Here is a 16,708-nt window from a genome sequence, read left to right on the forward strand (position 1 = left end):
CTCCCTTCTTCAGGTGTGTTGCTTCAGTCTTCTCGTAATAAGTCTTTCAGTGTGCCTTCAAAACAGGGTCAGGGGAATGATTCCCTTTCCCCTTTCTCAAAGTTCTCCAAGGTGATCATTCAGAACTTTTACAGAAAACTTATATCAGTCACGTCAACTCTTTCCAGGACGTGGAAAAGCTCACAGCTTTATTTGGCTTCCCTTTATTAACTGGATGATAAATATCTTTTCCAGCCTCCTCTGTATCTTTCATGTAAACCTCTTGCAAGCCTACTTGAGCAGTGGTAGTGGTTGGACCACTGCGACAAGGGAGATTACTCCTGTTCCACTCTGCTGGAGCAGTGGTATTGGCTTGGCCACTGTGACTAGGGAGAGGACTCCCAATGCACTCTGCTTGAGCAGTGATATGGGTTTGGCCATTGCAATAAGGGAGATGAGTCCCCATGCACTTGGGAGTAAGCAGGCACTTCCTGGACCCCACCCGCCATTCCAGTTACCTGTGGTACCTTGGGGACACAGCTCCAGTTCTACACAGGGTTACAGGGGTCTTTCCTCCTCCTAGCTTTCCTGCCTAGCTCTGCGACAGGCCCATGGTCTTGGTGTCGTTTATGGACCAGACCAGACGTATGGACCACGCTTGCTCCAGCTGCAGCGTTCCAACTTTGAACATCCCAGGCTTTGTTTGCGTACTCTTGGCTTCCGTGAGGAGATCTCCATCGTCTGTTCTCGCTTTCCTGTTTATACTATAGACGCTGACCTTGCGTAACGTCAACACCATCTGTGAAAGTTTCTTTGGCACTCTTCATGCCTCCAGTGAACCACCTCGTTAAAGTACTTGGCTAACTGCTGGCTGGTTACTCCAAAAGCATCTCACCTTCTTCGTCTGAGTATATTTGTCACAGTCATGGGTTTATAGTAGCAAAGGGTTCTACTATCAAGGGTGGATAATGTGGTAGACCATGAGGGTAGGGGTTTATGTCCTTTGGTGGTGGTGTGGAAGCATTTCCCCAGGTGACCGTCCTCACCACCAGGAGGGGAGTCGCTCCCTATGAGGTGCTTTGCATATTACCACCAATAAGGGGATTAAGGAGTAGCGGCCTCAACTCCCTAGCCTCATAGGAAAGGTCTCCCCCTGGGGAAAAGTGACAAGACCTGGTGAATCTTCACACACATCGTAAGGAGCAGGGCAAGCAACGTACCTGTAACAGATCTCCACCGAGGTGTCTTCTCCAGTAGGAGACAGACTCATCTCCATATTTTAAAGGTTATGAATTGGAGCAAAAAAACACAAATTTGGAAGTATTATGCACGGTTAAGTCTCCATGGTGGGTTCTTCTGAAAAACCTTTGTAATATTTACTCTACATTGCAATGGGAATTCCCTAGTCTCCTACTATGCAGCCCCAACAGTGAGTAAGTATTCTAAAGATTATTAATCCGAGCAATAGCACAATACCTAAAAGAAAGTTTACCCTTCCCAATACCAAGATTCAGGACACAATGGTGGGTAGGTAATTGCCAGAAATCGGAGCAGTTACGTTTGGGCTTCTGAGGTGGCTGTTAAGAGGTGCATTTACGGTGTCTGCTTTCAACCACCACCGACAGAATTACAGAAAGTGACATCAGTTTGTATGGAGTATTGACCACAGCCTGTATTCAACTGCCACACAGTGCATGATAGAAAGGAACACCATTTTCTTTGGAGAATTGCATAGAGCTCTGCTTTGGACCGCCAACCACTGCATCATAGAAAGCGACATTGGTTTCTCTTGAGTGTTGTGTCCCAGTGTCTGCTTAGGAATGCCACCCATTGTATGACAGAAAGTGACAGCAGTTTCTTTGGAGAATTTCCCTGGGGTTTCCTTTGGACCGCCGCCCACTGCAGGATAGGAAGTGACATCAGTTACTTTGGTGTATTGCACTCTAAATTTGGCAGTGCCATATTGCAATACCCAGACCCTCAAAATGCTCAGGGAGGAAAGCAGCAGTGTAGACCAAAAGAAATGACACCTGCAACCAATGCACAATAGACGCCACAGCACACCTTGGAAGTCCAGAAGCAGAGTCCATCACCAAACATTAACATGGCAGGAAAACACACACAAAGGGGTGGGGCGAGATTGGGGGGAAAAAACAGACTCAGAAATGAAGAGACCCACACAACCTGCACCAATAGTTTCCACCAGAAGAAATTTCCCTTTATTTTAGTTTATTAATTGTTTACAGAACAGAGGCACTTTACAATAGTTCACACTGGAGGAAGACAGGCGAGAGTTTGCATTGAATCTGTTTTCATATCATTTTTTGTCGAACCATTTTCAGTTTAGTCACACAAAACGAGATGGAAAGATCTTGATAAACCCACATGACAGGGACAGCAGAAGAGAAGCACATGGTTTCTTGGTTTGGTCTGAAAATGTTTGATATAGAGTAGATAAAAGATGGCTTTTAAAATCTGAATGTTCGCTGGACAGGTAAGGATGCATGGTGTGGGCTGAAGGGAACCCAAATCAAATAATCCAGCATGGGAAGTCAAGGTAACAGATGTAGCCCAATATACAGCCCATGCACTTCACCTTTCCCGCCACAAAGTGATTGGGGGCCATGCAAATGGGAAAAAGAAGGATCCGCCACTCACTTGGTGGGGACAGAGCTAGCCTCATGACAAACCAGCAGTTTAGAAACTCAGTTCAACATTGAGCGACGAGCAGCCACTACACAGAAGAGGACAACCTAGCAGCACTCCTCTGAGCACTCCTGGACTATTCAACAAAAGCAAACCCCTGCAATTCCCCGAAACAAAGCACCACAACCTCACAGCAGTCACTGCAACCTTCCCAGAATAGTGCGTGCACGCTCACCCCAGAGAAAAGAGCCACAATCTCGCAGCACTTGCAATGTTCCCAGCACATGCAATGGCCAGACTATCCCATCACCCAACACTCCCAGAATATCTTACAAATGTACAAACTGCTCAGTGGGCCAAGAACTAAAAACACCACAGTTTTTTGGGATCATTCAATGGTCGAAGCTTCATCCAATGGCCAGAGCCATTTCCCTGGTTCACCCACTCACATCCTCATTGAGGAACAGTTTAGATTACTTGTAAACACTGCTTATATTTTTTATGCACATCTGACCCGTCCAACACGGCAGCAATTTAAGAACCTTTTCCCAAAATGCAAGCCAGGACTCAGCAGACATTGATACCATCTAAGGGATTTGGTATTACCAGTGACTGCCAAGAGGGGACTTCAAGGGGCGATATACATGAAGGTTAGCCATCTTGCTAAGCATCCTGGGAAGTACTTCTCAAACCGAAGCTATCCCTTAAAGTTTTGAATTATATGGAATTAGCTTGAAAACACTGGATCTGCAAAGATTTCATGATGAGGAAAGGATTACAAAAAACAAATGCCTGTATCCATGTAAAATGTATATTCATTTAAAAAAACAGCTTTGAAAATACATTTCCAGATGTGACTTTAGGGAAAAGTATATGATCCAACCTGCCTTCCTCAGAGGATACACGTCCTCCCTTCCAAATGTACATTTGGGAAATTCTGTGTGCTGGCTAAAAATAAAATATTAACATCAGCCAAATAATGACCACCTGGACACTGAGCAATGACACATCTCCTGTTTGCTGGAAGGGTGACAAGGGGTTCCAGAGCAAGGCTGAGACTTTCATGCCAAACAAAGGGTAGGTTTGTATGGAGCAGGAGCATTTAGCCAGGAATTACCCAAAACCCTCCTCTCACTATAAACCCATTACACTTTTGTCCTTGAAATGTTCGTTAAAACTATAGCAAAGAATTGGAAAAAATATACTCTACAATAAAGATAACTATTTAAGGCAGGCATTTGTTTATCTGTTACTCCAGCGCGGTTGGATCAGGGCCTTTTTTTATATAGATCTATTTTGCAATTTCTTTTTCCGATTTTCAATCCACAGATTTGTGCAGCATGAACAAGATCCAAATTGTTTTTTTACAGACACACACGTTACCTTTTAAAGTTCTCTACTGAAAAGGGTGGCTATATTCTATGTTATCGAATGTCGAGTACTAAGTGGTAATTGCCGTGACGACACTGGTACTTCTGGTGCATGCTGCCATTTCCTTGCTGCTATGGGATGTTCGTGGAAGCAGCTCTGCCAGAGCACTATGCCTAGCAGCATTAAATCAGAAAATCCTCAATGGGCTCTTGTACAGACACTAGACCTCCCATATGCGCATGCTCATTGCTCCAACTTTCACATGCTGACCTTTCATCAGCATGTACATGTTGCACTCTTATCACAGGGAGGCCGTACAGAGGAAGTAGGAGAAACGGGCTTTCTCCTGTGCCCAGTCACCGTTTCTTCATACTTATTGACATTTTGCTACACCTTACAGAGATGGGACAATGGTAGAATGTATGCAATGTAATGACCACTTCAGTCAACCAAAGAAGTTCCTGAGAACAGTCTGCTCGGAGAGGGCAGCTGCTTTGGAGTTTGTGTCCAATGAGTAGCGTCTAAAAAAAGGTACGGGAAATGCTAGAGGCCAACGAGCCGTCTTGCCAATATCCTTCAAGGGGACAGGTATGTGACAGGCTAATCACACGGCCATTGTTCTGCCTAGGTGAGCATGCATGGCCACAGGTTGGGAAACACCAGCTATCTTCCTATGGAGTCCTTCATTGCTGTTCCAAGAATGGAACCCTCAAGCGACAAACTGAATTGGCACATTGCAAATGTCAGGATGATGGAGAGACAGTCTCTCAAAGGAAGAAAACCAGAAGGCACAGTTTCTGCTTTATATAGAACCGGTCACAACCTTTGGCAGATGGGAAGGATACATACTCAGACCACATTATCCTGTGAAAGAGGAAGCATGGTTCCTGAATTTAAGGTGACTGGATTTCACCTGCGCCTTATGCAGCTGTGACTGCTAGCAAGAATGGCATTTTCCAGGACATACATTTTAAGTTTGCAGATGCCATTGGCCCAAAACGCTTATGGATCAGAGCTGAAAGAACTTTGTTGGAATTCAAAAGAGGATTAGGCGGAGTGTAGCAGAGGTTGAAACCTCGACATGGTATCAAAGTGTTTAACCACGGGTTAGAAATCGAGAAAGTAGTTAAATCGGATCAAATTGGTCCCTATTGCTCACAGATTGGTAGAACGCGATTGCCTACTATGTGATTCTGGAATTAGGCATTGTTCTACCTTCTCTACAGCCGGTTGGGCAAGACTGCACCAGCAGCCAGACCGTGAACAACACTGGACATTAGAGAATCAGAACCTTTATATAAACTTAGAAAACAAGTGCAAAGATTCCAGTTTCAGAAAATCTTTTGGTTGCTTAACTGATGCATGATGGTCGAGCACAAGTAACATCAGTATAATCAAATAAAAAGAAACCATGCATCTTGCAATGGCCGCTTTTGCTGCTTCGATTCCTGTAAGCAGCACAGGATAAGTATTTTCTAAAGGGTATCGGGTTGTCCAGTAAAATGTAAGGACCTTTGAGAGGTCTCAATTGTGAACAGTCTCCTCTGCTGAACAAGAGCGAGTTCTAGGATGGGAGGCCAGAAGAACAATCTCCCGATTTAGATGACATTTCGAAAGAACTTTTCTGGAATAAAGGTTATACAATTACCCTTATGGAAAGTGCTGTAAGGATGTTCTGAAAAGAGGCCCTGCAGTTCTGCCACTCACCTAACTGAAGTAAGAACTAGAAATGCTTTTTACCAGGTTAGAACATCTGTCACAGTGGCTGTGGGCTCAAATGACTTCTGCAGCATAGCTGTAAAAGACAACATCCCACTGAGGGACTGGATATTTAAAAGGAGGGCATAGATTAATGAATTATTCAAAATGCCGTAACTGGTTCATTGCACAATGCAAAAGTCTCTTTGGATGCAATTAAATTTGCCACAAGAGCCATCTCCTGCCACACAATCGTTGTCGCCCGCTTAGAGGTTTGGTAGCTCTTGCACGCTTACTTGTGCCAAACTCTGGAACCAGGTCTCCATTGATTTCTATAGCACAAGTGATCTGATGACTTCCTGGAAACAAGTTAAAATGTTTCTTTTAGTCACATCAGTCTCCTTAGTGCACAGCTTGATTAGTCTAGGTGCCTAGATAGCTTCCGGTGGTAGAACCGCCACCCACCTTTTATTGTTGCCACTGTCAGACTCTGGCATGTGCTGAAGGATAGTTCTTGCAGGACGGTATTTAAAACCCTGAATTCACTAAGAAGGACATAAGATAGAACATTGTCTAAGGAGGTCCTTAGAAGGTCCAATGGCAAAATATCAGCCATTCACACTTGCATTGCCTTTTTGTGAAGTACTTCCTAGGCGTGCACATGATTGAAATATTTTCGAGAATAAGCTTACTTCTCAGGAACTAGACAATCAGTTCAGCAATAGAAGGGATGGATGCAGGAACTGAAATCAGCCTTTCGAAAGGAGAAGCAGCTCCAGGAACCAAATTGGTTGAGGCCAGTAATAGGCCACAAGGATCATCTTGCAATTCTGAACCGCTTTAGACAGCTGTAAAGCAAAGGAAACCGGGGAAAGGCCTACAAGTAATTTTGTTGATGTATCCTCACTGACTGGAAGCATTCCCTAGATAATGGAGCCCCATTCTGCCATGAAACACCGTCCTGACAAGACAGTTATATTCTGTTGCAAATAAGTCCGGCAAAATCCCCACTCTTGGAGGAAGGACTTAGTTGTTCGTTTCCTATTTAGGTGGGGTGTGAATGATGCGGCCTAGGGAATTTACCTTTAGCTTTTTTGAACTACAACTCCCATTGGCATATTCAAAAAGGAACGATCATTGGAATCCAAAACATCTGGAGAGCCACAGGTTGAAGACCCTCACGCTCTGGATGGTACACTTACAAAAACGTGGTAAGCAGACAGCACGCCCAGAGTTGGGAGCCTAGCAGACAGGGGAAGGGAGACTACTCCTCCCAGTTAAAGTAAAACAGCACTTTTGTATGATCGGTGAAAATCTATACTACCTTCCCAGGGAATGAGATGAAGAGAATCATTTTAAGGCAGATAAATGGCCTTGAGTTGCAGACCGTAAAGGGGACCCAAAGACTGCAAGCCTGATTCCGATGATGATGATCTCAGGCGGAGGGGGAAGAGTCTGAAGTTGCTTTGATCAGGGCTGGAGAGGTGTAGGAATTTCCACAGTTAATATGGCATGGCAATCCTTTTGGATTGGATAACTGGCCCCAATGAGATAACCGATGAAGTTGCAAAGGCCTCATCCCATGCCTCACCAGGGGCACACACAAGAAACAAGCAGTCACAAGCCCAGATGCCTCTGGATACAACAGACAGGTGTTTGAGCTCTGGTAAGAATGTGACGAACAGTTTGATTTTATGCTACTGCCCTGTCTGAAGGAGAAAATGCATTTCCTAGAATTGTATGCAACATGGCTCACGTGAACAGAATCTTCTGAGAGGGAAATACACTCTTTCTGCATGATGGAGAAACCCAAGGAATGGATATTTTTGGACAGGATATCCCATCATCCAGGTATGGATATATGCTAATTTTCTGAAGCTGAAAGAAGGCCTTCACTACCGAAAGGACATTCATAACGGCCTTCTGGCCTGTATTGAGGCCTGACATATCTACAATTGACCTGGTACACAGTTTATTCAATGAAAAAGTAAAAAGAGCAGAGACCTGGGCCCGCTCTCTCTCTGCAACAATTTGTTGAGCAAAAGAAGGGTTTGAAGCTCAAAATAATTCTGGAGACTACCCTTGAGACTTTAGGGGAGGTGATATCTACTTTCAGAAGCTGACCGTCAACCTTTCATTCTGAGATTCACAATAAAATGCCCTACTGAGCCTCAGGAGGAAGACTTTCTGTGAATGTATCAAATGTATCGCAGTTTCTAATGCTCCAGGCCGCCAAGACAGAGGCAGAGTTAATCTGCCTTAGAGTCTGGGTTACCTTCTGACAAATCTTTTCCCTCTAAGTTCCCAAGCTTTGGAGTCTAGTTAAGACCCGCAAAACCATGGCTGAATGTACTGGGGGATTCCACAGCAATACAAAGTGTTCATCTTTACAGGTCTTGTATTTGAAAATAAAGGATGCAAAACAAGGTCTGAATCAATTAGGAATAGCCTGTTCCATGGTAGTGGAATTCAAAGCTAAGAGGCATATGGAGTAGCAGGGCATAGTCTACAAAATGGACCTGAAGTTGCAGGTAACTGGTTCACAGAGCGGAGGGGGGGGCGGGGGGAGTTCACCCACATCTGTAGTGTTATATTCTGCATTTGGTACCTTAGTAGAAGGAGGCGGATCCTCAGTCGTGGGATCCGCGGGAATGTCAGACAGGATAGGCATCAGGTGTGCCTGGCAGAGGACTCTTGTCCATGATTGTTGAAGCAAAAACTTCCGGGAAGGGTTCAGATAAAATGGACTGCATAACAACCTCTGACAAATAACCCCATTGTGGTCTCTAGGCTGCATCCCCTAAAGAGACCTACTTATTGAAGGCCACCTCCCGTATGCAGGTCTTTAAGCGGCTCTGTCTGGAGGGAAGCTGGAAGAGTGCGTCAGAAGTCAGGAGCGTGGGGAGGGGTGTGGTGGCAGAGCTGCGCTGCATGCGCCCCCCGCGTAAATAGATATAGGGTAACTGGAGGGCATAGCTCAATGTCTTGCAATGCTTCAAAGCACGTCACCAGAGTGCAGTCTCTGGTTCCCTCTAGGCCTAATCTTGTTGCGAGCACCAAAGTGTGACCAAGCACCTTGCCCCCAAGCTCTGTGCAAGTGGGAGAATACTGGCCAAAGGGCCATGGTATTGCAGGATTCTGCTACAGTATTAGAGTTGCTAGTCAACTTCTGTTTGGAGGGCTTCTAAATAAACCCCCTAAATCTTCCAGCATGTCCAAGGTATGAGGTGTTATCCAGGCCACACGGGTTATCTCCAGTGTCATGCTTTGACCACTTGATGTCATGAGTGCACAGGTGCTTCCGGTAGTGCCACGCAAGTCACCACACTCTCAACCCAGAGAAGACGCAGAGAGGTAGGTAGCTCCCTGGTTTGGTGGAGCAATCACTGTATGATATATCTGCTAGAAATGTACTTGAAAGGTACTGTTCTAGATTTATATGCTGCTCAAGACTGTGCAGGATGCTAAGTGGACCACCAAATTTAGTTATTTTCTTTTGAGCCCCCGTGCTTATTCCCCGAGGTTTAAGGCTGAACTTCTGCCTCTTTTTCCGGCATAAAAAACTATTCATGACTGAAAAAAATTGGCCTAGACCCAGTCCTGGGTCCTCGATGCTTTTTGCAAAATGCTGAGATGCAGAGAAGAACGGTTTCCTCATCTCCTCTGGCAAAGTATACATAGTCCATCAAGGGCAAGGAGCTGCTGCCACCATTCCTTTCACACAGGCCCTTTGTCCCAATCCTTCATGTTTTGATTCATGAAATATTCGTTGTAACACAATGGACTATGTAACACCATGTCAAATTCAACAAGAGGCCGCATTCGACTGAAACCACCCTTGGAAAAGTAGAAAGCTACTGGGAGAACTCACTCTAATGGCATGGATGCTCCAACCAACAGAAATGAGTGCTTTGGAAGCATGAACTCCATGCATTATTTGAAATTGAGGGCAGGTTCTCATGGAATCTTGAGATACGTAAACAGTGCGTACAATACTTCAGCAGTGGCGACCAAAGTAAGGTCGATTTCCATCTTCTGGCAGTCCCTATTTGTTTGCCTTCCAGTCTGTATTTTTAATTTGATTTCTCACCGTTAGGGTTTTACCTTCCAATTTGCAGCTATTATGCATTGTGTTTCCAACTTGAGGTCGAATGATACTCAACTTTAGCTTTGATTTTTGTTAACGGGAGGTAGTTATCTTTTGGCCTTTGCATGGGTATTTCGATGCATGCATTTGATGATTTTCTTTTCATGTAACGTCACTCAATGCAATTGATCACTGCTGAGTTTAGTGCCGCCTACTGATTACCTCCCACGGAAGGAGGTGGCGGATAAACCTATTTTAAAACAGACTACAAATCAGATAGCCAGTTCAATAGCCCCCGTTATTGGGTGGGAGGTTGGTGGATTCCTGGTACAAAATAGGCAGTGCTGGTAGTTTCACACTTCTTCTGCCCCATCAGGATACACTGATCAGAAAAAGACTTCTTCAAAATGGCAGCTTTTTACAGCATACCAAAGGACTATACATCAGCAAGTGACCTAATGTTTTTACTGGTGAAACAGAAAAATGATGTCTGCTTCAAAAACAAGAAAAATGATTGGACGAGGGGCATGGTAAAGAACAGCAAACATCGCCGGTATGATAAACACAGCAGCCAACAAAGAATGCCAGGCACTCTGGCCACCCTGCACTAAGGTTTTCACATTTAAAATTGCTTTAGAAGCTTATGGGCTGCCATGTTTAGATGGGCAATGTTCACTAACGGATTCCTATACACCAAATTGTTCAGAATCCCGAGATAGGCTTGTAAAAGGCGTTTACTTGGTTTCAGCGCTACAATTTTTACAGTGGATTGTTTGGTCATGGCAATTTCACCATTGCCATCTTTCTTACAATAGGAGCCCCATCCCGGGAGTGTGTGTGTGTGTATATTATAAATATTGTGGAAAGCAAATACCTAAACCAAACAGTCTACTTTTAAAATGGTGGCGATCTACACACTTGCAGGCCTTGTAAAATAGCCTTGGGCTGGAGAGCCAAACTGTGGAACCAAACTCTTGCCCAATGCAGCACATTCCCGCAGAGCAATACCATTTTCTCTGCATGGGACTCTTTCGATATTAAACAAAATTCAATTTCATACATGGAAGTTAATCAGGAACTTGTTTTGATACAAACAAGAGCCCCCACCCCTTTCTGCATTAATATAATACAGCCTCGTCCTCAGACTATCTGCTTAGTTTTCAGCACGAGTACAGTTGGTGCAGTAGAGAGCACAGACTCAAGTAAGGGGTTCAGGGACTCGACATTCCACTCCAGTGTGTGCATAGCTCAGTGTCCACTAATAGTGCAGATCTTGCCAAACATCCTTTCTCTAACTACATGTAAACCATGTTGCAGCACGGTGGTATGGGGCTAGTAGCTGGTGGGATGTAAAATGCAATCATCTATACAACTGAGTAACGAGGCACTGATTAGTTCTACTATAAAGGTATGAGAAGCTTCTTCCAGGCATTTAAGGTTTACTCCCCCAGTTCTATATACATTCAAACTGCCTTTGGGACAGAGTCACGCTTACATCCTTCCACTCTGAATAAAGTGCAGCATTGGATCCCCAGCCAAAAGCTGAGCAGCTCTCTCCTAGATAAACTAGTGGTATTGGGCTCAGTAAAGCACCAGTAAAGCACCAGTACTACCGGGGGAAATGAGGACTTGCAGATTCCTTTTAAGACCAGCCTTCTATTGGAAATCAAAGGGAACACCAGTCAGCATTACTGTTCATCCTCACAGACCAAGCTACTGGCTGTGCTTTCAATTGTGAGGGGAAGAAAATCCCTTACACGTGGGGAGTGGCCATGACCAGAATGCAGCCTATTCCTCTTATTCATCGGGATAGGCAATTGTAAACATTTTGCAACAATAAAGGGAAGATCCAGATTGAAGGACTTGGAAAACACGTGTAGTACTGTTGCTTTAATGAGGACTAATCATAACATGACTGCTTTTGGAAAACAGTGACCAGCCCACAGGTGCTCAAATCCCAGTGTTCCGTTTTTTCCTATGCACCTATTTAAGGAGACATCATGGAAGGGAGACACAAATGGCACATTAAGGCAACAGCATACAGAGCATAAACATTGGAGCCGCTCCCTGTTGTGTGTTTGCAGCATACAGGTGGTTGTCCGGGAACAGCCGAATGTTAGCTCAGGTCTCGGGCTAAAGAAGCAGTACCCACAAGGCGCCTTTTCCACAACCAATCACGGGTACACATTTACAGAGAAAAAAAAAACTTTTTTCTGCCATAAAAATCAGTAGGTACTGCATTACAGCGACGCCCCCTCAAATTAGTACATGGGAGAGCTCGCTCCCCTCCCCCACTTCTAATCTAGTAACGAAGGCTCAGCCGGTCGGATAATGGTGGGTCGGTTCGGGGCAGCTGGGGGTCTTCTGCTGCAAAATGAACATGGAGAGGAAGGAAGAAAGAAAGACAAGCTGTGAACATTAATAACTGGGAAAAAGAACCAACAACATACTGAGGAGGAAGGACGCGGTACAGCAGTGCATACCAGGGAATAGGCCAAGCACCAAAGATGAACAGTGCGTTCTGCCCGACTGCTCCCTCAAGGTACAAAGTAACAAGACAGTAACCAAACAACAAAAGAATGCTTCAGTCTGATCACTCATGCTTGTGTGGATGGGGGAAACCAACGCAAAACCGCATGCCATCTAGTCCTAATCCAGAAGTTGCATAGTCCAGCTGGCGTCCATTTTGAATCTGTTGCCAGTAGCAGAAAAAGGTGGGTATACACTGAAAGATTTCAAGAAAGTAGAAGACAGCTGGATATGCAAACAAATGCGAGTGGATTTGTAAATGGGCCTACTGGGAGTGGCATTGTCGTACCTCGGATTGATATCAGGTTGGACAAGCGGCGTGCTTACCTCCATCCACGTAATACCAGAAGTGTAAATCTCTAGTGTTTGATTATTCATAATATGAGTCTTGAAACATATCACTGGCTCATGAAAAAAGCGACACACACTTTGCTGGTCTTCAGAATGGAAAGTTACTTGCCTGTAAGAGTTGTTTTCCAGCATAAGCATCTTTGACAGATTCACAATTATTCGCCACAAGCACCCAGATTGCTCAGAATGCAGCTGCCCACTTGCACCCCTTTTAGAAAGAAAACAAATGTAACCTTCACTCCAGAAGGCCCATGTCCTCCTATGGCTCAATACCCATAAATCACAATGGAAACAGAAATGGGACTCTTCCTATTCCAAAAAACCTTCTTTCAGTCCAGTTTGCTTTTATAAATAAAGAAAACTGTGCGCTGCCAGTAGAAAACACCCTGCATGTAAAGTGTATTCACAATTATTTTGCCATCAGCACCCGTTAGTTTATTAGGGGGCCAAGGCAATGGTGATAAGGGCCACAGCGGCGGACTCTACCTTCTAGCTGCCCTCTCACGGGCTGGCAGGCTGCTACTGCCCGCGCAATCATACATTATATACTATTAGCAAGGGGTGTGGGGTGCGCCGTCCAATCCCCATGCTTGGATCTCAGATACGGTATGCTGATACAAGCCTGAAGTCCATTCAAGATGGTGCCAGCTGGATCCTACCCCCTCGGCAATCTTAATGCCCTTTAGTTTCCTCACTGCTCCATCTTGCACCTCCCCTGGGCAGCAGTTACATGTGAGAGTGCTTTCCATTTCTTACAGACGCCATTTGGTACTGGCCCCCGTTCCTTCGGGAGAGAGTTCGCTCACAAGTGTTTTGTCCCAAAAGCAAATGTCCCTGGGGGCGTGTAGCGAATGCTGCTTACAGTTGCTAAGGTTCCAACATGTGGTAACTATGAGGTGCATTGAAAGGCCTCTTTCACATGAAAAGCAGGATTTTTCAATATTGACACAAAAACGGCTTTGCATGTGTGATTGCAAATGAAAACTGAAGGGCCATGTGAAAAAGGCCTTCCTGTCCTTACCCAAGGAAAAGCAGCATTTTAATTCACAAGGCAAGAAGAAAAATCAAAAGGTCCCTTTCACATGTCTCCCTCCTCCAGCTGTCTGGCTGCAACGTGACCGTCCTGAATTTTTGGGACCTGAGAAACTTGTTGAGACGCAGCAGGTCTAGGATGGGCCTCCAGCCCCCTGTCTTTTTGAATAAGAAGTATCTGGAATAGACTCTGGAGCCCCGGAGTCATCTTAGCATTAGCTTGAGCACCCCCTTCTTTACCATGGCCTGTACCTCTTGCAGGAGCTGAGGGGTTTGCGCTGCTCCTATTGGGTCGCCGGAGGGATTCGCAGACACTTTTGCTGAAACTCCAGGGTATGTCTGTGGGCGAGAGCGTCCAGCACCCATCTGTCTGTGAAGATCTTTTCCCACTCGCTGACTAATCCCATCAGCTGGCCTCCCACCGGGGTGCATGCGTGGGGGCCAGACATCCTGGCCGTTTCAATCCTGTATCAGCGCCTGCGTTCCGCCTTGAGGGTAACAACGGAGCTGACCACCTCCACCGAAAGCCTTGGACCGGCCTCTGCAGGCCTCCTGGGTCGTGGACCAGGAGGGCTGATGGTATGACGAGGAGCCTCCAGCAAATCCTTTACGCCAATCTGCCCGACATTTCACCGGAGCAGCAAAAGGAAGCAGTACTGCTGGAGAGTACCCAGGACACGAGCCGTCTCTATCAGTCTTGATGGCCTGCAAAATCTTTAACGGCCTTCCCAAAGGTTATACCGTCGAAGGGCATGTCCAGTACCCTTGTCTGGACCTCCTGGCCTAAGTTGGTGGCCTTCAGCCAGCCTCGACGACGGAGGCAGTCACCGTTCCCCATCTGTCGGCAACCGGTGTCGGCGATGTCCAGGGCCACCGGGATGGCATGGTCTGAAGCCACCTCCCCCTCCTGGAGGAGTGCGATTGCCTCCACCTGCTTGTCGTCGGGCAGGAGTTCCAGAATCAGGGCCAGTTTCCACCACAGTTCCCCGTCATACCTGGCCAGGATCGCCAGTGCATTGGTCGCTCCGACGGTCGATGCCGTGGAGTAGATGTCCTTTCTCCCTATGGCGTTCAACTTCTTCCCCTCGCTGCTCAGAGGGACTGAGGATGATGACGAGGGGTTAGACAATCTCTTCCTTGCAGCTGCCAACACCACAGCGTACGACTGTTGCGATCGTAGGCACTTAGGTGTGGACTCCGGTACTGGTACTTTTTCAGTAGCCTATCCTACTTGGCTGGGGCAGGATTCTTCAATAGGGCCAGGCCTTCCTCCCACACATCGTTCAGGAGGGGCACCGCCATGATGGTCTTCCTCTTGGCCTTGCGCCTCTGCTATAGGAAGCCTTCCTTTTTGGTCTCCTCGATTTGTCAGCTAGAAGAGCTCGGAAGCTCTGGCGACCATGGCATGAAACTACCCCAGATCATCCGGAGGGGATGCCCTCGGATGCAGCGAACCGCGCGCTGTGACAATATCATCAGTCGTCGCTGTGTCTGGATCCCTCGGGAGGGGGGGGCACCTGGTGCGGGTGTGGAGGTTGTTGAGGTGGCGTTGGATTGCAATTCCTCTTTTCGCCAGAGGCTGATCCGAGGCCGGGTCTGCAGCATCTTTTTTTGGTCAAAAGGATGTCCAGAGATCAATCTCTCGGCAGAGTCGGGCAGTCGGACTAGGCCGAGCAACGTCGTCGCCGTTTCCGCCGTCAACGTCCTCCATGTCTTTGTGGACCTTGTGTACGGACTCTTGGTCCTCCTCGTCCGAGGAAGAAACATCCATGTCTTGGGGTACGGCCTGTGGCTGGCCTGGGACCTCATCGCCCCGCAACTCCTTTTTGCACACCCAGGGCTCGGAACCGGGCTTAGCAATGGCATCTTCTTTTCCGGTGTCTTTGACACGGCCCCCGGCGGAGGCCTCACACCTCTGGGGTAAGGACACCCTGGGCGTAGTCGGGGCTACCTTCACAGGGTTAGTCCCTTTGGCCTTTGAGAGAGCAGCTGCCACCATCTCAATCGTCGACAATTTTCCTGCGCCGCCTGGGCCTTCTTGGGCAGTCAGCCTTCTTTTCTTCCACCCTAGGCTTTGCTGGCTTCTCCCGCAGTTTAGCCGGGTTGGGCGATTTCCTTTTTGAGGAGCAGCTGGATCGATGGCTGGTGATGGAGGCAGAAGGCTGCGCAGCGACCCAGATGGAAACTGACTTGCAGCGCTTAGCCTCATCTTGGGCCCCCATGGATGGAGCACCCTCAAAGGACTTCGAAGCAGGGTCATGCCTCACCCAGGACTGGCCGGTCAGAGGGGCCTGCTTCTGGCACAGGGCAGAAGCCTTTGGGCTTAGCCACGCCGCCAGTATGTGGCGATCCATCATGGTTCTCTTGGAGAACCTGAGGCAGATCTTGCAATCTCCTTCTTTGTGATCTGGGTGAAGAAAGTAGAGGCATTGAAGGTGTTTGTCCTCCACAAACACATTCTGCAGTCCGCATCTGGAGCGGAGCTTGAAGAGTGAACTTCCCTCCTTCTCCTCCATCATGGCCAGAGGTCCGGAGTAGAACCAATGGCCTTCTGGAAACGTCAATGAAAACTCAATGATCCTTGCCCTTGAGGGGCACTGGAATTCACAAACGGATCCCCGCTTGTCAGTCGATGGAGAGAAGAGCACACCGACTCTTATCTGACAAAAATAGACCTTTCCCATTAAAAAATGTGAAAACTGTAGAATAACAGAGCAAAACTCGAGGAGTCCCAACACTTGAACGAATTTGCGGTATAAATCTGAAGATGGCTGCCAGAGGAGGAGCTTAGGGAGGGGGCAGTCATTGGCTAGGGGCAGTATGACCCAGAGTACAGGAATTGGTTTAGAGGAGAAGTGAAACTGTTTTTTCTTTTACCGCGGATTCCCGGCCTGACTGGAAATATTCATGAGCATGTGAATCCATGCCAGACCCCATGTTGGAGAAAATTAGGAATATGGGTAGGAAATTACCTGTTCATAACTGTTATGCTTTTTGGGGAAATACGCAGAAAAT

At 46.7% G+C, this 16,708-nt stretch overlaps 1 protein-coding gene across 3 annotated transcripts in view; it reads right to left on the reverse strand.

Moving 5' to 3' along the window:
* The window catches only part of DNM2 (dynamin 2), a 1,516,513-nt gene that overhangs the window by 168,118 nt on the left and 1,331,687 nt on the right, over positions 1 to 16,708 (reverse strand). Inside the window, exon 20 of one of the 3 annotated variants that reach the window (XM_069604270.1) lies at positions 11,642 to 12,148. The exons of 1 other annotated variant lie outside the window; for it this stretch is intronic. In XM_069604270.1, the coding sequence (XP_069460371.1) occupies positions 12,079 to 12,148 (70 nt within the window). In that variant the 3' untranslated portion in view covers positions 11,642 to 12,078. Of the gene's footprint in view, positions 1 to 11,641; positions 12,149 to 16,708 lie in introns of those variants that run through there. One more of the 3 variants, XM_069604269.1, reaches the window with a different exon arrangement.

This window comes from Ambystoma mexicanum, chromosome 3q (assembly GCF_040938575.1).
Source record: "Ambystoma mexicanum isolate Mex_15411 chromosome 3q, UKY_AmexF1_1, whole genome shotgun sequence".
In the NCBI taxonomy this organism is placed as follows: Eukaryota; Metazoa; Chordata; class Amphibia; order Caudata; family Ambystomatidae; genus Ambystoma; species Ambystoma mexicanum.